This window comes from Miniopterus schreibersii (genome assembly GCF_964146895.1).
Source record: "Miniopterus schreibersii genome assembly, chromosome: 19".
Taxonomy (NCBI): Eukaryota; Metazoa; Chordata; class Mammalia; order Chiroptera; family Miniopteridae; genus Miniopterus; species Miniopterus schreibersii.
Genome location: NC_138119.1, coordinates 30,445,291 through 30,468,427, shown reverse-complemented (window position 1 = coordinate 30,468,427; position 23,137 = coordinate 30,445,291). Strand labels below are relative to the sequence as shown.

Sequence of the window (23,137 nt, the reverse complement as noted above, 5' to 3'; positions counted from 1 at the left end):
ATCTCACTCCTAACTGGTTGTTGGACGTTGCTGCTCGTGCGTTGCGAGTTGAGATAGCACCTCCTGCCCTCAGCATCAGTCTCCTCACCTTCCCCACCACATTTTAACTTCCTTAGCACCTCCCCAACCTGTTTGTGTCTCTTACTGGGACCGTCCGTTCTTCACAGCCCCAAAGCCCCAAGTCTTATCTTTGGCACCTCTTTTCTTCTCATTGCCCACATCTAATCAGTTGTCAAGTGGTACTTTCCCCCTTAGAAAAGGGAAATCTTACAAATATAACAGAGATCAGCTCCTGGCAAAAATCCTAACTCTCACACATGAGAAACTATGCCAAACAATGAATTATTTTGACATTATCTGTCCACCTTCCTGATTGTTTGCTCCTGGACTTCTGCTTTACTGTTATTTCCAGCTATGCCTGCTACCTTTCTCTGTTCGCTTTTGGTTTAAAGTTTCCTTAATCTGATTGAATGGGGGTTTGGCCCAGTTGTCCTTAAAAAGGCCCCTTCCAACCCTGGAATTAAAGGACCAAAAATATTATAAATAAAAGAATTAAACTGACTTGGATTCTAATATTGGAGGAGGGAAGGAGAGAGGAAGAAAAGGAGAGACAGACACTGAATAAGAACACACAGAGACACTGCCTTGTCAGCTGTGTGCAAAATCGATGGCGAAGTGAGGGTCTTTGGAGCTCCTTAGGAGGGTCTGAAGCCTTCATGACTTTGCCCAGGTTTTGCTCCTACTGGACTCTTTCTTGGGCCCCCTTGGAGCAGTATGGCCCAGGAGAAGACTCTTCTGCAATGAGCCAAGTCATCTCTGGCCCACTCTTGTCTGCCCACAGATTGCCTCTCCAGGCTACTTCTGACATACTCCTAACTATGGAAATGCAGGTTAATATGTTTAATCCTTGCTTCCTGCAACCCCATATACTTCCCTTTAATTACCATTATTCTATTTCCTGCAAATCTAGGCAAAATTTTGCACTCAACTTGTTGAAGTCAGCAACTTTGTGAGCTCCCCAAGCTCCCTCCCTCTGGGTCTTTATTTATAAACCTAGGACCAGGAAAACTTTGCAAACCTTCATATCACTATCCTCATTGTCACTGCTACTACTGTTTGTAAATAAAAAAATATAACATTTGTAAACAAAAAGACTTCCAAAAATGGTTTTGAGGGAGTTTATTTTCAAATAGTTTCTTCATTAGTATATGGAAGAACTGACAAGGGTTTAACTCTAGAGCAGCCCGGGCTGACTGGCAGAAGTCAGTGATGGCAGAAGAGGGCAGACACTGATTACTGTAGCTGGAAAGCTGGAGGAAGCAGATGGGTTTGGGGGTCATGAAGATGAGCATTTGGTCACTAAGACCTTCCTGACTGCATCTCCACCTTGGCCCATGCAGTATTCCCTTTGTCAGCACCCTGGGTTCCCAGTAAGCTTGGGAGCTAGAGGCCATGCCAATTCTTCTCTCGGCCTGTCTTCTTCCTGAGGCCCAGCTGCTTCCTTAAAGTGGCCAAGCCCCATGGTTACAGTTGGAAATTCAGAGCCAGGGAGGAGGGGCACAGGCCAACTGAATGAAAGGGGCAGAAGCCACAGGACCCATCCCACTTGAGAGTACAGTCTCTGTCCTAAACATTTACAGCTCTTTCTGACTAGGTTTAGGGGTCCCTTGTCTGATCCCTTTCTTCCCCATGGCTGAATCATTGTGTTTAGTTGCATTATAAAACCCTACTGGTTTTTAGCAACATTTGATATATGCCCCTGGCAATGTTTGCCCAATTCCTAGGATGCGGTATGGGTGGTAGAGAGATCTTCAGTCTCAGAAGGAGAATGCCTGGGTTTGAATCCTGGCTTTGCCACTTAACTGTTATGTCACCTCACTAAGCCTTTGTTTTCTCATTTGTCATATGAGGGTAATCGTAATATATGCCCCATAGGGTTGTTGCCAGGACCAATCCATCTAAAGCACTTAGTACATGGCCCAACACACCTATAAATTCCTCTGTAAATGCTAAGTACTAATGTTCATGTACCAATAGGAAATATTACTCTCCTCACCACCAATCCCCTCCCCAGTTTGTAGATACCAAATTGAGGCCCAAAGAAGTTAAATAAATTTCAGGGTTGTATAGCAAAATGGCAGAGCAAAAATGACATCTGGGAGGCCTGCTTCTTTGCTTAGTACCAATTAGTCTGCACTATTACCAAGATCTGGGTTTTTTCTTTCTTACCTTTTACCCCAAACTCTCATTCTGGTGTTCCTATTGGTTCATTCTACTACTCTTAATGGATAGTAATTGAGCACCTGCTATGTGAGAACATCATGGCCTGCACGGGACACCCAAGAGTTGACATAGGGTCTGCCCTGTGGAGCTTGAGTTGTAGTGGTGACAAATGCAAACAAATACTCACACCCACACAATTAAGTCACAAGGCTGTGAGGGCCAAGTTCAAGGTGCTGACACCCTTGTAGACAGGGCCCTAGTCTCATCTAGGGAGTCCAGAAAAGCATCCTTGAGAAAGTGTGCTACTTACATTGAGACTAAGGGCAGGCGCCCGGGTGAGGAGCAGCTGCAGGAGCAGCTCATGCAAAGCCATTGACAAGAAGGACTTGATCTGAGGAACAGAAAGAAGGCCAGTGTAGACTGGGGGCAAAGCAGGAGATGAAACTGGAGGCAAAGGCAGGAACCTGGATATGCACGCTGTGTGAACAGAGTAAGAGGAGGCTTTCAAAGAGTTTAGCCTGGAGAGGATACAGCATGTACACTTTTAAGATCGTCTAACCACTATAGAAAAGAAGAGCGAGGCTTGGAAGGCAACAGGGTGGGAATGGAGATATTGACAGATCAGACTGGGTTGGTGGCAACAGAGAAGGGAATGGATTTGAGAGAGATTTAGGAGGCAGACGACAAAATATTGATTGGATGGCTGAGGGTAGAGATCTGATTTGGGATAAAAGATGGTAAATTTCATATAGGAAATGCTGGATTTAAGGCACCTGTGGCATTCCAAGCAGCTTGTTGTGATGAGCTCTGGACAGGCTCTTAAATGACAGGCCGGATGCCTCTCTGTAGACCAGCCACTGATCAGCTGAGACAAGTTCCTCACACTTTGGCCCATTTTCTCTGGCCCTGGGCTATTCCTATTTAAAGGTCCTAATGTTGTGTTTCCCTTTGGCTTTTCAGGATTCCAGCCAGGCAATTCCTCTGGTGGTGGAAAGCTGCATCCGGTTTATCAGCAGACACGGTAAGCAGGATTCTAGCCTTGCCCATATTTGTACAGAGCTGGGAAGAACTTCCAGGAATTCTTTCAACAGTCAGCGTAGAGACTGACTTCCCATCCCGACATTCTCAGAAAAGGAGTAAAGTCCTAGTTGCTCATGTAATGTTTTTTACCTCATAATGGCCACATGTAGACATTGTGAGAAAGACATCGTATGTTTTGACCCAAGATGCCTCAGCCACTTACCACACTTCCTCTTCCAGCTTGCGAGTTTTAGATGACAGCTGTTACGGGAATTAGCACGGCTGGCACCATGTGTGACGGTAGTTTCACCATTACTCACCGTCTTCACACGTGGCGGTGTCTCCCAGTGCGCGGCCTCCACCATTGTGTCACATTGGCTCTTTGCATCAGACAGCTTTGCAAACAGCTTCGTAACATTGCACTGATTCCTAATAATATTCCATTTTTGTTCTGATTTGGTCTCACTGGATTCAGCATCACCAAGAGCTCAGTTGATAGCTGGTCTTAAAGTTGTAGCCCACATTGGAGCATCTATGGGAGCTGGCTCCTTCGCTCCCCATAAGTAGGTGGAACAGCAACGCCCTCTCTCTCTCTCTCTCTCTCTCTCCTCCCTCTCTAACCAATAAAATAAAAGTAATGAAGCACGCTACCTTTCAGGCAAGAAAGAAGAAGTATAAGAATATACGTGTGTCTTCTCACGTCTGCAAGGAGCAATGCAGGAAGGATGAATTCAGAAGCTAATATTTAATTGGCTGTCTATGTGGATGGTGGAGGGGGGTGAACAGAATGGGGATGGGAAGGGGGAGTGACATGTGTCTGTGTCCTTTTTTGTATAATTTTGACTTTTAGAACTGCATCAGTGTTCCTCATACTTAAAAGATAAATAAACATGACTAAAACAAGGATGGGAGTAAAACCCCAAGTGGAAAACAAACTAACCGAAAAAACCTAACTGCGTTACAAATAAATAACATAACCACCCTGAGAAACTTTCGAAAACGGTAGTTTGACTAGATAGTGTAGGTCTAAAGACAAAGAGAGCTGCACAGTAGTCGGTCATTATTTTTATCATGGGGATGTGGGCTAGCAATTCTGAAGCTATTTTATATGTATTCCAGAATTGAACGAATAAATATATTGTTGATTTAAAGAAAAGAAAAAAAAACTTAGTACACTGTAGTTGTTCAAAAGAACATTTGTTCAGTTAGATCGAACTTTTTCCCCAAATAGGGACTCAAGGTATCCCTGAACCCCCTAAAAACTATAATTAAAATTTTTGTGTATGTGCACTTAATGGGGGTGGGGCCCATAACTTTTGTCAGTTCAGAAGTGTTCGTGGCCCGCTAGCTATTGGAGTCTGTACGTTGTTACTATTTTCCTATCCCCTGGAGGGCAAGTATTATAGCCCCATTATACAGATGAGAAAGCTGTAAGTGGTGGGTAAGGGTGGCCCAGGAAGATGCAAAAGAGAAAGGAGATAAAGAAAAGCAAGACTGAGTCTGGGGAAACGCATCCTTTTCAGGAGGAAGGGAGTGAAATAGCATGAGCAGGAGGCGGAGTAGCAGCCACTGCAAGAACTCTCTGGGAGAGCAGTGCTTGGCCACGGCTGGGTCCAGGACAAAACAGAAGGTTTTGTGCCATCTCCAAATAACTTGCCCAAGTCCGATTAGTTTTATACTAACAGAAAAATGAAAAAGATCATGGCTGTGTCAGGTTGGTTATTTGAGGACTTACCTGCATTATAATAAAAAGCCAACTGCTTTTCCTCTTTCCTTTCTGGAAACTGACCGTTAATTAATGTTCCTACATTTGGAATCATTAGATTAGGTACTAAAGATTCTGTCTTTTGAGCAAGAACACAGAGTGGTCCTTCTGAAGCATAGATTCTCAACAGGAAACAAAAACCTGACTGAAAGGGCCCTCCATGTGTCTCAGACCCGCTGCCTAATTTCCAATAAACTCCCCTCTGGTTTCTTGTCCTGGGCCCCATGGCCAAGGCAGCTTATTCTTCATAGTCTAATTTACCAAAAAGCACCCAGATGCCTGGTCTCTGAGATGGCATTTCCTTTTATTCTACTGTGGTTTTGACACCTTCCTGGGTGTGTGACTTTCTGATTAAATATGTGGCTGTTCCACCCTATTGGTAACTAATATGATGATATGACATTGGTACTAAAGGGGTTTTAACATGCCTCCCATGCTGTGAAGAACATTCTAGAGTTTCCCTTAAAGGTGCAGAGAACTCAAGTCCTGTTACAAGCTAGGCAATTAAATTTTCCTTGCTTTTTTTTTCTTCAAGTTTTTATTGATTTGGGGGAGAGGAAGGAAGAGGGAGCTAGAAACATCAATGATGAGAGAGAATTATTGATCGGCTGCCTCCTGCATGTCTCCTGTTAGGGATCGAACCCACAACATGGGCATGGGCCCTGACCAGGAGTCGAACTGTGACCTCCAGGTTCATGGGTGGACACTCAACCCCTGAGCCACACTGGCTGGGCTCCCTTGATTACTTCTTAATATTGCCTCAGTTGGATTCAGGAGTTCAGTCCTTCCATGGTTTAGCTGATAGAGTTCAGTCACCCCTCACCAGGAGGGTAGCTCTAAAACAATGGGCAAAATGTAGTAATATTCTCTTTTGCTTTCCTAAAAAGAAATTTGTTTGAGATTTCTCTGACGTCAAAATTTTCAAGGGGTTGTGCCAAAACAGAGAGACTTTGGCAAAATCCCCAAGATTGAGACGCAGGGCTCCTGAGAAAGGCTGGGCTGGGCTGGGCAGGCCTGAGTGATTAAAGACGCAGTTTAGTCCAACCCTGGGCCAGCACTAATGCAGACGTGCTTCCTGGATCCCTTACCAGGTCTGCAGTTGCATGTGTGGTGCTCTCTACAAACCATAACCATGTTCAGACTAACAAATGGGTTCTGGTCCTCTACACTTTCACTCTATTAGGCCCCACAGGCCGGGCATTCAGGAATGAGTACACCATTGCAGCCAGAAGGCTGGGTTTGCATCCTGGCTCTGGCTCTTATCGCCTAGGCAACCTAAGGCTGGTTATAGCTTATCAGTCCCCTCATCTAGAAAATGGGACTGCTGGTTACCCCTACCTTACTTAACATGGCTGTTGTGAGAACCAGTTGATTTATTTATGTGAGAGCATTTCTTAGCAGCAATCACCACACATGCATTATTTTTTATAACTATGTCTACTCCAACCCAAGAAGACAAAGTTCTCACGGACATTATCACAGTGTAACATTCATGCATGTTTGTCTTTAGAGTAAAGCTGCAGTCAAGAACCAGTGGCTAGCACAGTGCCTGGCAATTCTGTCTGTTAACTGACCACTTGCCTTTCCATGTCCTCTCTTTTTCATAAGTATTCAAAGTATTGTTCCCTAGAGCAACCTAGTGTTAGAATAGCTAAAGCAACCTCGGTTCCTGTTCCTGATCCTGGGTGATAAGAAGGTGCTAGAGGGTCACTTCCCCCCTTTGCAGATGGGAACAGAAATAAAGGTGGAGGAAGGAAACCTGCTTCATAGTCTCCCTAGGAGTCAGAAATGGAGCCAGGTATAGACACCTCTTCCCCGAAGCTTCTGACTATGCTCTTTCCATTAATGCCTTGTATCCATTCCAGTGACTTTTCCAACAGCCCTGCCATGTTTTCTTCTTTGGCCTGAAGGGAGAAGGGTCCCTAAATACGTACTGGCTGGCGGAGGTTGCCCTGCAGCTAAGCTTGGAGCCATGTGAATTTGCTTTTCCTCCTTGGTCACTTTTCCCTGACTTTTCAGGTCTGCAGCACGAAGGAATTTTCCGGGTGTCGGGATCCCAGGTGGAAGTGAATGACATCAAAAACGCCTTTGAGAGAGGTGAGTAAACAGCCTGGAAGGTAAGACCAAATGTGGGCCAGGCCCCTGGAATATTGGCTCCACTCCCCCTGAGAGGTACCCAGAGGTTAGGGAGCCAGCTTGCCTCCCTCTTCAGCCCAGCACCTGCCCTGTTGTAGACATTTCTCCCTAGATGTGCAGGGAGATGGCAACACCCATCTCAGCTGCCTCCTCAGCCCCATTCGTCTTGCTTCCTGTGGATGATCTGCCGAAACCCAAGAAGTTAACTGTGGTATCTGGGTGGCTTATGGCTTCATCCGGAACCCTTGGTGGCAGTTAATATCAAGGCTAATGCGCCCCTTCATTGTAGCCCATTTATTATTCTGTGGGCTATTAAGGTAATGGGCAAGCTTTGGCAATTTCCGTCACTATAATGGATATATATAGTTTCAATTTGAGGTTGGTCCAATCATTAAATCTAATTACATCTGATATGAAATTTTCCACAGGGAGCCCCAGCAGGATTGTTCTCTCGTAAGTAGGTGTCCTTTGTTGCAGGCCAGGAGGAGTGAGAGCTACGCAGAGGGGCTGGCCTCTGTGGCCTCATTTGCCTCCCCCAGGAGCTCAGTCCCAGCCTGGTTTCATGATTCTTAGGAGAGAGCCAGTTGCTGTGTCCCATCCCCAGCCCATAGGGAATGTCCCTGAGCTAGTCTGGCACAATCAAATTTATGCTGATGGACTCTTGTGCCCCTCCTCTGGCCTGGGTCCCCTGAGCCTATCTAGTTCCTGGTTCACCCTTCTCATGGCCACCAAGCTGGACAGAGAGCAGATGGGCTGGGCCAAGGACTTGAATAGACCAACCGCTCCCCCTCTGCCTTCCCTCCATCCTATGTGTTTTACCTCTCTCACTCTCTTTCCCTTTTTGGGGGGGTTGCTTATCAGGAGAGGACCCCCTGGCTGGGGACCAGAATGACCATGACATGGACTCCATAGCTGGCGTCCTGAAGCTTTACTTCCGGGGGCTGGAGCACCCTCTCTTCCCCAAGGACATCTTCCATGACCTGATGGCCTGCGTCAGTAAGTACCCTCCCGGCCTCAGACGGGCCTCCGGGCCAGAGCACCCTATAGCAACAGATAAGAAATTCCCACAGGTCCTTTTCTCATGAGCTTTGCAGAACTGTTTGCCTTTCTTCCTGCTTTTCAGTGAAGTTTTCCTCCTCGTGGCTCCCTTAGCCTGGGTGCGGGAGGAGGAAGGATGGCCTTTGGGTTAGAATGCCAGGGTTTTCTCTCCCTGGTTCACCTTAAGTTCCTTTGCGTCTCTGGGCGTTTTCTGTCTTCAGTAAAATACATCGATATGCACATATAAGGCAGAGTCCCTTTCGGTTACTGGGAGCTTAGACGTGGGCGCTTGTGCTTTCCCCGCTTCAAGGGAGAAGGCGTAGGCATCGCAACTGTTTCCTGCATGTTGCTTTAAACAGGGCACGGCCTCCCTGCCACAGACTTTAATAGTGTTCTTGTAGGAATTAAAACCCTCTGTGCATTTAAAAGTAGCAGTGTATTTTCACAGAGAGGTGTAGTCTCTTTTACCCTCCTGAGATCCTCTCTGCCTCTTACTCTAAAACAATCCACGGGAAGTTGGATTAATACCAGGTCATCGTGGAATCACACGATGATTGTGGCTCCAGAGGCTGGAAAAGGCAGCACCTTTGAAATGGGGAAGCGACCCCTTTCCCAGGTCCACCAAGGTCTCCATTCCCCACCCCCCACCCCCCACACACCTAGTTTCCAGTATGAGCCGTGAGCACTGTCCTGTTATCCCCAGAGAAAAAGGCCCCGGAGCATTCAGGAACCTCTCTTGTTTTATTTTTGTCTTGTTTTATTTTTGACCCACTGTTTGTGGGAGTCTAGTGGAAATGAGTTCTGTGGGTGATTAAATATATGCGGCCCTCGTGGTTTCATGTCTTTTTCTAAGACTGGGCCAAGTCGAATATCTTAAGTGACTGGGAGACAGTACTAGATAGCTTGCTGCCCAACTCTCCCCTGGAGATGTGCTTGTCACCCACTGCTTCCCATTTCTTTTTTACAAAAAGAAAGTCATAATATCCATAAGGCACACTGTGGAAATGGGGAAGCTGGCCATGATGGAGGCCACTGGCCTAGGCCACACCTGTAATGAATCTGTTCATAGCACAAGGCTCAGGAAACTTCTTCGGCCTTCTAGCCATCACTGCTTACACAGGGGTAGCCATTTCTTGTCTCTGGACATGTTTCTCTCGTCTGAGGGGGGTGGCGGGGAATAAGCCAGACTTGTCCAGAGGATAAGGTGATGCATGTGTAGAGCGGGCAGGACAGGACCCACCCAGGCTCTCTCCCTCCTCATACCTAGGCCCCCCGTGGCTGGGTGTCGAGCAGTCACAGCAGGTTCATGGACAATTCCTTGTCCGTGGTTGTCTTAATAAGTGGGTGGTAGATGCTTGCGGAATCTCTCCAACCCTTTCTGTACCCAAGGAGTAGATACCTTAAGCCTCCTGCATTGGTGTCTGGAGCCCAGCATGTACCCACCCCGAGGAGCCACAGGGATGAAACCCCTTACACAGTGCACCGGTGTTGCCTGGACTTGACCTGGCCACTCTCTCTGTTGCACCTGCCAATAGTAAGGGTTCTCCATCACAGTGAAGGGTAACACACGGCTTTCTTCTTTCAGCAATGGACAACCTGCAGGAGAGAGCTCTGCACATCCGGAAAGTCCTCCTGGTTCTGCCCAAAACCACTCTGATTATTATGAGATACCTCTTTGCCTTCCTCAATCAGTGAGTAGACTTCCCAGCAAGCAGCTGGATCAGACCTTGGCTGTGGCCACTAGAAGTTTAAATACAGACCTATGTCAGTTCAGCCAGCCCAACAATTATTGAACACCTACTGTGTGCTGGACACAGATGTAGGCTATAAGAATACATTGTAAAATAAGAGATGAAAGCCCTGATATCATTGAGCTCACATTTGAGGGGAGGACACAGATAATAACAGAAATGTCAGGTAGTAATAAGTGCTTAGAAGAGAAATTGAGTTAAGGGATAGAGTGCGGGGTCTGAGTGGGGCAGGGCTGAAAGGGAGAGCCACCCTAAGGAAAGGCCATCAAGGGCCTCTCTGAGGAGGCGGTACAAGCAGCAGCCTAAATGGAATGAAGGAAGGAGCCACAGGGACATTCAAGACTATGAAGCCCTGGGAGTCATGGTTATAACGGGTTTGGATTTGGGAAGCCACTGGACAGTTTTAAGCAGGAGTATTGTGATCTGATCTATATGTGTTTTTAAAAAATCCCACCAACTGCTTCGTGGCAGAGTTACTGTAAGAGAAAGGGCTGTGAAGAGAAGCAGGGAGGCCCTTCAGAGGGTATTGTGCCATCTCGGCTGGGGTGTTGGTGGCTTAGACTGGGGAGGTGGTGATGAAGGGTGGCGAGAAGGGTCGGGTTTGAGATCTGTTTGAATATGGCATTGACAGGACTTCCTGATGGGCAGGGTATGGTGTGAGGAATGACAGGAAGTCTCCCTTTTTAGCGTGAGCACCAGGGAAGTAGTGATGCCATTTGGCATTAGGGAAGACCCAGGCATGGAGGAAGGAATCAAGACTCGGTGCCGATGTGGGCATGTGGAGGAACCTGTCAGACCTCCAAGAGGACATTGTAAGTAGGCAGCTGAACATAGGAATTTGACGTTCAGGGGAGAAACCTGGAGTCAGTGAGCTGGAAGAGAGGTCTGAGGGGACCTTGGGCTTGGACGGTGCATCCCATTCCAAGCAGTGTGTTCTTGCCCAGGGCATTGGAGTCCCCACGTGGCAGCAGAGTCAGCAAGCAAGGGCATGCAGTACTTCTCTTAGGCACCTGTCTTTTCACGTTGCTTTCGCTGCAGCATCTCCTCAACCTGCCGGACCAGACGTTATTAATGGGCAACCTGAGGGCTAGATAAGGCCCAGGGATGTGTTTCCTTTTAGTCCACTGTGTCTTGGCAATATTGAAACGTTGAAATATCAGGGGGGTTACTTTAAAAATATCTAGATTTCTAGCTTCTCTTGAAAACATGATTAGGTCTGGCAGTATGGATGTGCCTCCCCACATGGCAGCAGCTCCCTGTGGAGTAAGGACTGCCGTCTAGATGAGGCAGGCACTGCCCCATTCGCCGCAGACCCCAGCCCTCCCCAATAGCAAGGCTGAATTCAGTTGCTATTTATCATCACTCTTGCTTTATGGTTTTGTATATAGTGGAGAAAGGTTTTTCTAGACCTGTGAATCTATGAAAAGGAGAAAAAAATTAGACCAAGGGGCTTGGGGTTTTTTTAGCACATATTTCTTTGTGAAAATGAAGAGCCTTCCTAGTTCGTTGGTCTCTACTTCAAAGGAATACAAGTTTAGAGACCATTTCATGAGCCTCTGCTTGCTTACAAGTTGGCCTGGCTCTGTAGGCATCTGGGTTAGTGACCCCAGCCTGAGACCTTTCTGAGTCACCCACATGGTCCCTGAGCCCTGTTGCTGGCCCTGCGGAGTGACAGAGGGTGCTGGCTCCGCAGCCTGCTTCCTCCACGTGGCTGTGTCTGCTCCATTCATTAGCCAAGCCCTGACTCAGCACCACAGCTGCCTTTGAGTTCAGAGCTCCGCAGGACTCGCCCAGGGTGTTCATGCTCCACCCAGGTTAGACTGACGGAAGTGGTAATGACTCTCGAGTCAGTGCCCTCATGGCCACCAGCCTTGTCTCCTCTCACTGACTTGTTAGCTGCTCTCGAAGTGAGCCTGCTGTGCTCCCCAGAGCCAGAAGCATGCTGGAGTTTGAGCAGGTGGGAGTAGGCAGGTCCTGGGGTGAGTGTGTATGAGCACAATGGGCTCTCATTCTCCACGTTTCCTTCCTGCTTAAAGTATTGGGGGCGGGGGGGTGCACTTCCAGGAGGGGAAAACAATAGAGTAAACATCAGATAGCCATGGAGATGGTGGCCACTTTTGAAGGAAGCAGGGAATTGCACTGATTCAGATGATTACCTTTGTTTTATTTTTTTTGTCTGACAAAAAAAAGATTAACTTGCTCATGGAAATATTTTATTGAAAAGATGCAGCATTAATAATCACAGTGTTTCCTAAAATAAGTGGAATGCAGGACACCGGTGATAGAGAAGACCACCTCCATGGGAAGATGACAGGTGATGAGTGTGTGCTTACCGACAGGTGTAGGGAGTCGGCAGGGAGCTCCTGCCCTGATGTCCCTTAGAGCGCACGATCCACAGCACGAGCCCTGGGTACCTGCCTCCCCAGCAGGCCTTGTTAACTATCCTTCGTTAGTCTCTGCATTAATTATCTATTGCTATGTAACAAATTGCCCTAAAACTTAGCAACTTAAAACTATCAGCATTTACTGTTATGTCACAGGTTTTGTGGGTCAGAAATTCAGATGCAGCTTAGTTGGGGGCCTGTGGCTCAAGGTGTCAGGAGGGTGCAGTGAGGGTGTTCAGGCACGGCTGTGGTCCGACTAGAGGAAGATCCACTCCAAGCTCGCTCATGCGGTGTTGGCACGATTCAGCTCCTCACAGGTTGTTGGACTGAGGACCTCCATTCCTGGCTGACTGTTGGCCAGAGGCCTCCCTTACACCATGGCAGCTGGCTTCTCTCAGAGCACACTCGTGAGAGCACCAAAGACAGAAGCCACAGTCTTTTGTAACCTAATCTCAGAAGTGACATCCCATCACTCCTGCCATTTTCCATTCACTGGAAGTGAGTCACTAAAGTTAGCCCACACTCAGAGGAAGAGAATTACTCCAGGGTGTAAATACCATGGCAGGGACCATGGGGTCATTTTACAGGCTGCCTACTGTGGCATCTGCACTGCCCAGTGAGTTTTAGCCCCCCAACAAAGTGTGGATAGTTCCTTCTCACTGCTGCTAACTCTACCGCATGCCTTTTGAAACCAGCTTTCTTCAGATTTCAAGTGGTATCATCTTCTAGTCTCTTGGTGATCAAGTGAGGTGCACAGACCAGCAGCAGCAGCATCTTTTGAGAGATTGTTAGAAATGCAGAATCTCCCTCCCCCGGCAAGACCTTTGAATCAGAATCTTTATTTTAACAAGATACCCTGGTGAGTCATATGCACATGAAAGTCCTAGAAGCACCACTCCAGGTCCTCAAACACTGCTCCGCTATCTAAAAGGGTGAATCAGTGGTGCTGCTCTTTCCTGGTTAAAACTGCCCCAGCTGCTGTCCAGAAAAGCTGAGTCTTCCTCTAAACCTGACCAATCTCAATGCCTCCTGGTTTGGAAACATTCTGTCTGGGTTGTTCTTTGGACGTTCACAGGAATGTTTTGGCTTCTCTGAGATGGACAAGTAGAATTGTGTCTGGATTGTCTCGGAGACTCATAGATGCTCATGTATTTATTCACTTATTTAACACATATTTATTAAACATCTACTGGGTACAGGCTCTGTTTTAGTTGCTGGCTATCTATGAGTGCTACGCAGTTAAAGTCTCTGCCCTCGTGGACCTTATGTTCTCTTAGAGGAAGCCGGACAAAACTGATAAGTACATACATATATGTCCAAAGGTGAGGGCTGTAGAGAGAAAGTAAAGCTGGTAAGGGCTGGAGAACCAGGGGTGGGGTGAGGGTTTGCTCTTTAATAGACAGTGGTCAGGGGACACCTCGCTGAGCAGTGACAGTGGGCAGTGATGTAGGAGGAGAACTGAGAAAGAACAGTGTCCCAGAAGCCACAAAAAGAAAGTATTTCAAGGTGGGTGTGGTAACTGAGTTAAATGGGCTAACAGGTCAACTAAGAAAAGGGCTGAGAAATGATTTAGCCGCATGAATATCTGGTGAGTGTTGTCTTGGTGGAGTAGAAGGGGCACAGTCCTGATGGTGTTATTTCAAGAGAGAAGGGGTGCTGATGGCGGATAAACAAAGCGCGGTAGGTCCATACAACAGGGCACTGTTTGGCCGTTGAAAGGGGTGAGGTTCAGACACATGCTGCATCGTGGATGGACCCTGAGAACATCATACCTAGTGAAAGAAGCCCGACACAAAGGACCACATATAGTATCATTTCATCTCTACTAGATGTCCAAAATAGTCCCTTCCATAGTCAGGATCATGTGGCCAGTGGCTGGTGGGGAGAATGGGGAGTGACTGCTTAATGGATACCGGGTTTCCTGTGGGGGGATGACAGTGTTCTGGAACCAGACAGTGGTGGTGGTCGCCCAGCATTGTGAATATGCTAAATGCCGCTGAATGTACACTTTAAACTAGTTAAAATGATAAATTGTATATTATGTGTATTTTACCACAATAAAGAGAGGGAGCGGGGAGGGACAAGCTGTATGATTCCTCTAGGGCTCCCATAACAAAATGCCATACACTGGGTGGCGTAAGCACTTGACACCTATTTTCTCATAGTCCTGGAATCTGGAAGTCCAAGATCAAGGTTCCAGTGGGGCTAGTTTCTGGTGAGATCTCTCTCCTTGGCTTATCAGATGGCCATTTTCTCAACGTGTCCTCACATGGCTTTTCCTGTGTGTACACGCTGGGGGAGAGGGCTGCGGTGTCTTTTCCTTTTCTTATAAGGACACCAGTCCTATTGAATTTGAGTCCTACCTTTCTGACTTCATTTAACCTTAATTATCTCCTTAAAGATCCCATCTCCAAATACAACCATACTGGGTGATAGGGCTTCACACAGGAACTGGAGGTCGGACACAATTTAGTCTATAACAAAAGAGGTGGAGAAGAGTCAGAGAAGCGGAGACAATTCTCAAAGAATTTTATTATAGAGGAAGAGAGAAATGGAACAGAAATTTGGTGTGGATATGGGGTTAAGAGAATTTCTTTTTTAAGATAGGTGGTATTACTGCTTGTTTGTATGCTGGTGGGAGTGACCTGGCAGAGAGGAAAAACTGATGATGGAGGAGAGGACAAGGACAGTTGCTAGAGTGATGTTCTTGAGGAGGTGAGAGAAGATAGAACCCGCTGCATAGGAAGGAAGACAGAACATAAGGGAACAGGGGCAAGTAGGTAAAGAGGTTGGGGAGCATGGAGGAGGGGGAAGGTGAGGGAGGGAATGAATGCCTTTGCAGGGCCATCACAAAGAATCAGCCAGAGTGACTTTTCACTTGTCTCTTAGGGAGCCTTTTAGGGAAGCCTGGGGAAGGCTGTTAAGTCTGGGATTTAGAGAGGGAAGTTGTGGCGTCTCTCAAACCCGCACCTTGCCTGGGTCCATGGCAAATAAAACAGTTTCCCCACCCTTTTTAAGCCTGTAGTCAAACCTGATGCATACGATCTCACCCACAGTCTGTTGGTTGTTGCCAAATCAAGTCCCCTGAGGCCTGCGAAGTTGAAGGTTTTTAAGTGAAATGTCATGTATTTAAAATAGTCTGTCCAAAACTTAGTGCTCTCCCTGAGGGTTTAAGGCTTGGATTTGGGATCTAGAGCCCTCAGCTGTTCAATAATGGCTGTCAGGAGAAGAGGGTAGGCTCTTGTGAATCAACTAGTGCCAAATGTCAGCAGCCCTGCGCTCCGTTCCCACACCAGAATCAAAGGTCCTGTACCAAGAAGCGGGTATAATTACAAAAAATATCTGTTGAACCCCACCTACGTGCCAGCCACAGTGCTCAGTACTTTGCATATATGACCTCATTTAATCTTCACAACGGCTCCAGAAAGGAGGCATAAATGGCCCCATTTTCCAATGAAGAAACTAGGGAACTAGACAGTCATGGAACTGATAGGCAAGGGAGCGAGATTCAGAACCAGGTCTGTTTGACCCAGAAATGTGTGGGATAGTGTGGTTTTACCTTTTAAATGTAATCAAAGAGGTACATATGCGTCATTACAGAGTAGGAAGTCCAGAAAAGTACATGGTCACACAGCTTCCCACACCAATCCTGATCTTATTTCCCCCAAAATCTGTGCTCCCAGCCACAGTGCTGAACCTGTTGAAGTTGCACAAAAGCTGATGGGTTCAGATCAATTAGTAGGATTTGCTGACGTTACAGACTGAAACTACAGAAATACAGCACAGCTCTTAGAGGAGGTAGCATGTATATAAGTTGACGCCAAAAAAATATTTTAAAGAGGGAGCTGTTACCAGTGTTACTTAGTTTAGGTATTTGCTTAAATCAAAACCCAGTGTTTGAGGTTTATACTGGGTACACCATTTAGTGTCTTCAGGGGTCATTGACACCATTATGTACAAAATTGTGTGTATTTGTTTGTGCACATGTATGGATTTTTCTGGGGAGAGAATCCCTAGTTTTTGTCAAATTCTTAAAGGAGCATGTGTCTCCAAAAAGTTAAGAACTGTGGCTTTATCTCCTAAACCTAAATATTCCTGTTATAGATTGAAGAGATGGGTTTTGGTTTATATTTTAATGGGAGTAAGAAATGGACCTGGACGTATGAGACTACAGTCCATGAAGATGTGTCCCCTCAAGTCCCTGGTCATTGTAGCCACCTATGGCTTAAACAGTCCTTTCCTTAGAAGGCTCAGCAAGGCTTCTCATCTCTCACAGCCTTGACTGGGATTCTCAGGGCTAGACCACCAGACTTCCTAGAAAGTTGTGGTTTCCTTCTATGTTATCAGAATATTGTCAGATCACACTACAAAAACAAGGCCTTCCCCCTCCTTGATCCTCCATGACACCAGAAACTGGCCAGCCTGGGATTAGCCTCAGCTTGTGGTACCTCGTGCCTCAGTTGTCCCTGCTGAGGTTACCAAAGTGATTTCCAGTCTCTTTCTCTCAATTTTTTCTTTGACCAAGAAGTAGACTTGGAAACTTCTCCCAGCCTTTTCTGAACCTCTGCTCTCTTTTAACTCAGGAGCCAGAGAAAGGTTGTAAAATTAACTTTTTATGACCTCCTGTGAAGCAATCCAGCCCTTGAGATCTGTAACCTCACCCCTCGCCGGCCTCCCTGCATTTGACTAGTGGGATGCACTAGAAATAAACTCCATCCAATTCTGAAGAGCAGCTACTCACATGAAGTCAGCTGAGTCTCAGGCCTCTGGTTCAGCCTCAGAGAGTTTTGGTGTCTTCTCAGGCTCTGGCAGAATCAGGTGCTGGAGGCTTTCTGCTGATGCGTCTGAAGGAGGCAGAGCTCCTCAGCAGAGCTCACTATTCTGCAGGCCTCGGGGGGAGGAGGGTATACCCAGAGCCAGCCCAGCCTTCTGTGCCTGGACAGACAGACGCGAATGGGAGCTAATCAAGTGCAGTGGCTCATTGAAGGGCTTGGGTCCTTGGCCAAGGTTGGAGGTGTGGCTGGAGCAGCTGCTGGCTGAAAAGAGGGAGTTCCCAGAATAAATAAATATCCGATAATGAAGTCAGACCACATCCAGAGGAAGCCTGAGCAGAAGCTGAACAGCATGCTGACCTTTTCCGGAATAAATCCTGAATGTAATAATAGAGGAGGATGTTATGAAAGTGAAAAACAATTGCATTAGCTGTTCCAGAAAGAAATCCACTGGCTCGATGGAACAGAAAAGCTAATGCCTTTTAAAAAAAAATAAGCCCAGATCTTAGAATGGAATATCCCTAATAATTTGATTACTTGGCCATGCAAGAAGTTACACAATGCACAGTGCCTGTGCCTTTGACCCTCTTAGCCGGGCAGCCTGAGGGTCTTCGTCTGCCCTGTGGGCTTAGTGGGCCTGTTGGAGCCATATCCAGCTCTGCAGAGTGGTGTATCCTCAAGGCAGGGTGGACTTGCTGGGTAAGGCCTGAGGCGGGGTGGTAAGTGTGACTTGATTGAAGAGCTAGAGAGAGAGGAGGGGGTGAGACCTGCAAGGAGGTACTTCTGCTTTGCCTTTCCCTGGCTCTTGAATGACCATCCCGGTGGTCATTCTCTCTCCCTCTCCCCACCCCCACCAACTTTCTAGAAGGGTTCTGATGCCCAGGAAAGCAGGTGGCTATTTGTGGAACTTCTGGCTGTGCCTCCTGTGATTGTGTGTTCTGGGCATTCATGCGGATGCTTTCCAGCTTGCACCCTTTCCCTTCTCCTCCAGTTTGTCACAGTTCAGTGAAGAGAACATGATGGACCCCTACAACCTCGCCATCTGCTTTGGGCCCTCGCTGATGTCAGTGCCTGAGGGCCACGACCAGGTGTCCTGCCAAGCCCACGTGAATGAGCTGATCAAAACCATCATCATCCAGCATGAGAACATCTTCCCAAACCCCAGGGAGCTGGAGGGCCCTGTCTACAGCAGAGGAGGAAGCATGGAGGATTACTGGTAGGGGGCCCAGGGCTGGAGGAGGGGAGGGGAGGGCATCGCACACTGGCCTGGGGGCCAGATGGCCAAGCAAGACCAAAGGGAAATACCCACATCCTCCCGACCTCCCACTCCCAGGCCCTTCAAGCTCCCAGGAGCTTGGGACGGAGTAGGCAGTGCCGCACCTTGACCCAGCCTATGGAGTGAGTGCCATTTCACGCCTCCTTTCTTTCGTATGAGCTCTGAGTGGTGAGGGACCATTCTGAAAGATAATGACAATAGTAATAGTAATATTCATACCCTCTGGGAAAGGAAATGTTATGCAGTTGTAAATAGAACTGCTATTCACCAGTCCCCGGTGTCGCTCAGGACCGTATCTGTGCTGTGCATGGTGACGGAGGGAGTCCTGGTTCCCGGGGAATCTTTCATAGTGGGAAGAGCTTAGATATGGGGTGTAATTTGCTGACTGTGAGTTTGTAAGATGCTCAGTTAGAATGATTTCAGAAAATCATGAAGGGAAAGAGGGGTAAGCTCCCTTTCAGCAGGTTGGCACAGTTTCACCCTGAAGTGGGATTAAATTCTGTGGGGCAAGGTTTTTCATGACCTGGCCTGGGAGCAGAGATATGACAGGATCCCAAGGCACATAGACCCTTCTGTCAGACAAATAGTGACTCACTGTTTCCATTTTACAGATAAAGTCACTGCAGTGCAGAGAGGCCAGTGGCAATCTTTCAGGCCACCCCAGTGGTAGGGATTCCAACCCTGATCTCTTGTCTTTTAGTACAGAGCACTGTCCACTACCCCAGGAAACCACTTACAGTGTCATTTTTCCACTAAACACAGACACTTGCCTCTCTCTTTTACTCCCTAATGCCCCTTACCTTCTCCTCCCTTCCCCACTTCCCCTAAATGGTGTTTCAGCCTGGGCTGAAAGCATAAGCCAGCCCAAATCGAATTCCATCGGAATTTAACACCTGGAACCAATTCAGCCAGCCCCGTTGCTATCAACTGAGGTAGGGAGGGCAAGGGAGGTTGTTTACTTAATTAGAGGCCAATTGGTCCACGCTTCTCCCTGATCCCCACAGAAGGAGCCTCCTACCCAGGGAGTGAGGAAAGTGATATTCATGTGTCTGTGAACATAAAAATATCACTGACAGCCCTGGGCTCAGTCTTCTCCACTGTCCTGCAGATCCCAGTGTCTGGGTCTGAGCTGGAGGAACCTCAGCTTGCCAGCTCAGAGAGAAAGCTTTCAGTCACTGACAGATGGTTGGTGGGAACTGGGGAGGTTGCTGAGGTCTCAGCCTACTGGCTGAGGAGCTCCCGGAGCTGTCTTTGTGCATGTCACTCAGAGAGTCAGTTTCCCCCTCACATGGGTGTTGGAAAGCTGTGGAAGAGTGTTCCCAGTTCCTGCCTTACCTTCCTTTTAGAGTCTGCCCTCAGTTCTCGAATATCAAACCGCTTCAGGCTCTGGACTGATCCGAGGACATACTCCCTCACAGCCCTGCTCCCCGTTGGTCCCAGCCTAGTGGAGCAGACAGAGTCCCAGTGGGGGTTGGGGAGAGGTGGCTCCAGGGGCCCAGATAGGAGGGCACCTTCCTCCAGCTCTCTCCCAGGTGTTCTCCTCGGCCCCTTGTTTGTTATACACCCAACATTTATTAGCAGCCTCTGGAAAAACCACAGCGTTACTATCACAGACTGGGTGGGAGGGCCCGGGCCTCAGGCGAGAAGCACCTGAGGATCAAGAGTAAATGACCTTGGGGTTAAAGGGATCCTCTGAACACTGGATTCACACCCACTCAGAAGGCTCTCGACCTTTCCTTTGGGGAGACAAAAGTGCCAGTGCCATGAGCTAAGACTGATGAAGGTGTGAGGGAGGGGTGGCAGTAGGGGTGCTAGAGTCCAAGAATTCTGAAAAATGGCCTGGAGACCAGAACAGCCAGGAAGAGGGAGCACCAGGCCACTGGTGGAGAGGAGAGGCTAGTCCCACCTCACCACACTTACCAACCCTGAGACAAATCAGTTTTCTAGAACTGCCTGCTGTGCGGCACGCTGGGCTTCTGAGACTGCAGGTGTTGGGCCTGGGGGTGCTGGTGGGGTGTGGGTGTGCAGGGAGAAAAACAGGATTTTAGGGCAAGAAGGAACCTTAAAAAACATCACCTTGCAGTGGTTTTCAATGTGGGGTCCCCGGACCAATAGCACCTGCATCACGTGGGACTGGCAAAGCAATCTGTTTCCAACACAAGTCGTCCCGGACTCTCTGAAGCTTGAGAACTGCCCCACAGTAGATGGCCACATAGATAGGCTTGGAGCCCTGGGGAAAAGTGAGCCTTTGTTCTGTGCTCCTCTAGGGCCCCAAAGATTTCCAGAATGTCACCAAACTCATCAGAGGGTTTTTAGGCCCAGAAAACAGTGAGAAATCATGCCCAGATCTCTTGACAAAGAGGAATCTCTGTTAATGCTGTCACAGAATGTTCTCTAGGGTCTGGAGAACCTCCTCAGAATTGACTCGCTTCTAATGGGGTTAGTTCTGAACTGGTCTTCTGGTCTCTGAGGAGCTTTCTAGAAGTGAAGGACCCATGATGAGGGAGAGGTGTAGGCTCAAAGGTAGAAACTGAGGCCAGGCGGTGGGGTTGAGGGGGTGATGGTGCCTCTATAGAACTGCCTGGAAAGGCTCACCCATTACTTCCAGATGCCAGGGAAAGAACCCTGAGAAATGAACAGGGTTGTTTTTCTACCTTTTCCTGTGCACTCTGAAGTCCACAGGCCAGGAGATGAGGTGGCGCAACAACTTTCCTAGTAATTTCCCTGGCCGTTCTCAATTTTCAACCCTGGATAACTTCAAACTTCATGAATTTTTTCAAGAACTTAGCCTGACTTCTGTCTCTTGCCCTCTTGCAGAGTTCAGCCCACAGCAGACTCTTCTTCCCCTGCTCTCTTTTCCCACCCATTTCTATGACTCACCTCCCACTTTCCTGCCAGTTCAGGGACTAAGCTACAAAGCACCCCAGAGACATCAAGCGAAATGACAAAGAAGAAAAGGAAGTCCCACTTGTCACATCCCCTCTTATTTCATTAAATCCTCATACAACTCTGTGAGCTCCACAGACCATTCATAGATTATGTAACTGAAGCTTAAAGAGATGGAGTAACTTGCGCAGGGTCACACAGCTACTACATGCTAGAGCTGATTTTTGGATCCATTTGTGTGTGGTACTAAAGCCTAGTGTTTTTCTTCCACCATGCTCCCTGCAGGAACTAATTCACCTAGAGAAACAGCCCTTGAGGAGTTGAGTTGGTCTGTATTTTTGAAAAGATTTATAAGTTCAAAAGGGGTTCCCTTTGTCTCAAGACACTCTAAGTAGTTCTCAAGTAGCAGGAGCTGGACTAGAGAGCCTCAGGAGCCTTCTGTTTCATTATTAACATTTGTCTGTAGTGTGCAATCAGGATATAGGGAACATAAGATAGATGCTATGCCCTCACTCTAAGGAAGCTGTATTGGGGGGGGGGGCAAGAATTCTGTAAGCCAGCACTGAGGTCCTGGTCAGTGGCAGGTCCTGTTGCTTCTGTTGCAGTGACAGCCCTCACGGAGAGACTACCTCGGTTGAAGACTCCACCCAGGATGTGACCACAGAGCACCACACGAGCGATGACGGTACGGGGTCCTGCTTGGGGTCAGCGGGGTACCGGGGTGAAGGCCATCCTGTGCTCCTGACGAGCCTTCCTGCCCAGCAGTCCCCTGAAGGCAGGCGGAGAGCTCTCCTTTCATTCCTTCCCTGTCGCAGAGAGGCAGCCCACCCTCTCAAATAGAGAGGTCTCTGTGTTAGACCAGAGGTGAAGGGCTAGACATTCGTAGCCCCACCCTCTTGCCCCAACACCCCGCCCGTCTAACAGCCCCTTGTCTTGCCAGCATGTCAGTGCGGGTCACAGCCCAGGCTCCTGCCCCATAGCTAGAGACCAAAGTGAAGAAGAGGGCATTTGAAAAGCAGAAAGCCTGGGGAGTACAGACGCTGGGTGCCAGGAGCCCAACAGAAGCCCCCAGAGGAGAGGGGGGATGACGTCGTGGAAACCACACTGCTCACGCCTCCCCCTGGAAAGATTGACCCTTTCCAGAGGGCAGACTTGCGGGCGCTGCGCGGCCTGGCGGGCTTGCATCGGGAGGTGGAACCCACAGCCACCGTCCCCGGGCCCCTTGGCGGTGCCCGTGATTTATAGGGCCTGTCCAGCCAGCACACTTCCCCTCCTTCCAACAGTTTCGTACCCCATTTCTTTATCACTGGGCTCTGGCATTCTCAGCAGCTGACAGGGGGCCTTAGAATTTTCCAGGCACGGGAAGGAAATGGCCCAGTTTGGAGCTCTCCCGCTCCCAGCCTTGCAGTGAATTCTACAGTCCTCGGCCAGCTTTTAAAGGAGAAAACATCAGGGCCGCTTATTGGGTCCTGATGTCAGATGGATTGGTATGATAATTTGCCACATTATGGAAGGAAAGTAGGTGAACTAGGGAAATACGAATTTGGTTAGAGCCCACTGTGGGCCCAGCACTGCTAGAGGCTTTATATATCTTGTGTCTTAAGCTCTGGTGAAATAGAGAGGGCTGCTCTTTTTGAGAAAGCTGAGGTTAAGAGGTCAGGTGCCGTACCCGAGGCTGTGCAGAACTGAGAGTGGGGTGTGCAGAAGGCCTCTCTGGTCTGCCTCCTGTAGTGAAATCGGCCCTGCCCGTTCAGGTGCAGACCCACCAGCCAGCTGTCTAGGTGTGGTCTTGCTCATGAGCAGCTTTTCTCTCTGCTGCTCAGAATATCTGACTTAACTCTCAGGTTCCAGGTTTCTGGGGGTCTTCTTTTGCTGTGTGACCTCTG

General features: G+C 48.2%; 1 protein-coding gene across 10 annotated transcripts in view; it reads left to right on the top strand.

The window, feature by feature from the left end:
- Nucleotides 1-23,137, top strand: part of SRGAP2 (SLIT-ROBO Rho GTPase activating protein 2) — a 226,992-nt gene that overhangs the window by 191,673 nt on the left and 12,182 nt on the right. For all 10 annotated transcript variants that reach the window (XR_013997642.1, XM_081120455.1, XM_081120458.1 and 7 more), the window contains 6 exons: nt 3,184-3,244; nt 7,028-7,105; nt 8,006-8,140; nt 9,768-9,873; nt 18,081-18,305; nt 21,857-21,936. Coding sequence is in view for 9 of the 10 variants with exons in the window: in XM_081120455.1 (XP_080976581.1) it covers nt 3,184-3,244; nt 7,028-7,105; nt 8,006-8,140; nt 9,768-9,873; nt 18,081-18,305; nt 21,857-21,936 (685 nt within the window). In the remaining variant the exon portion in view is untranslated. The remainder of the gene's footprint in view (nt 1-3,183; nt 3,245-7,027; nt 7,106-8,005; nt 8,141-9,767; nt 9,874-18,080; nt 18,306-21,856; nt 21,937-23,137) is intronic.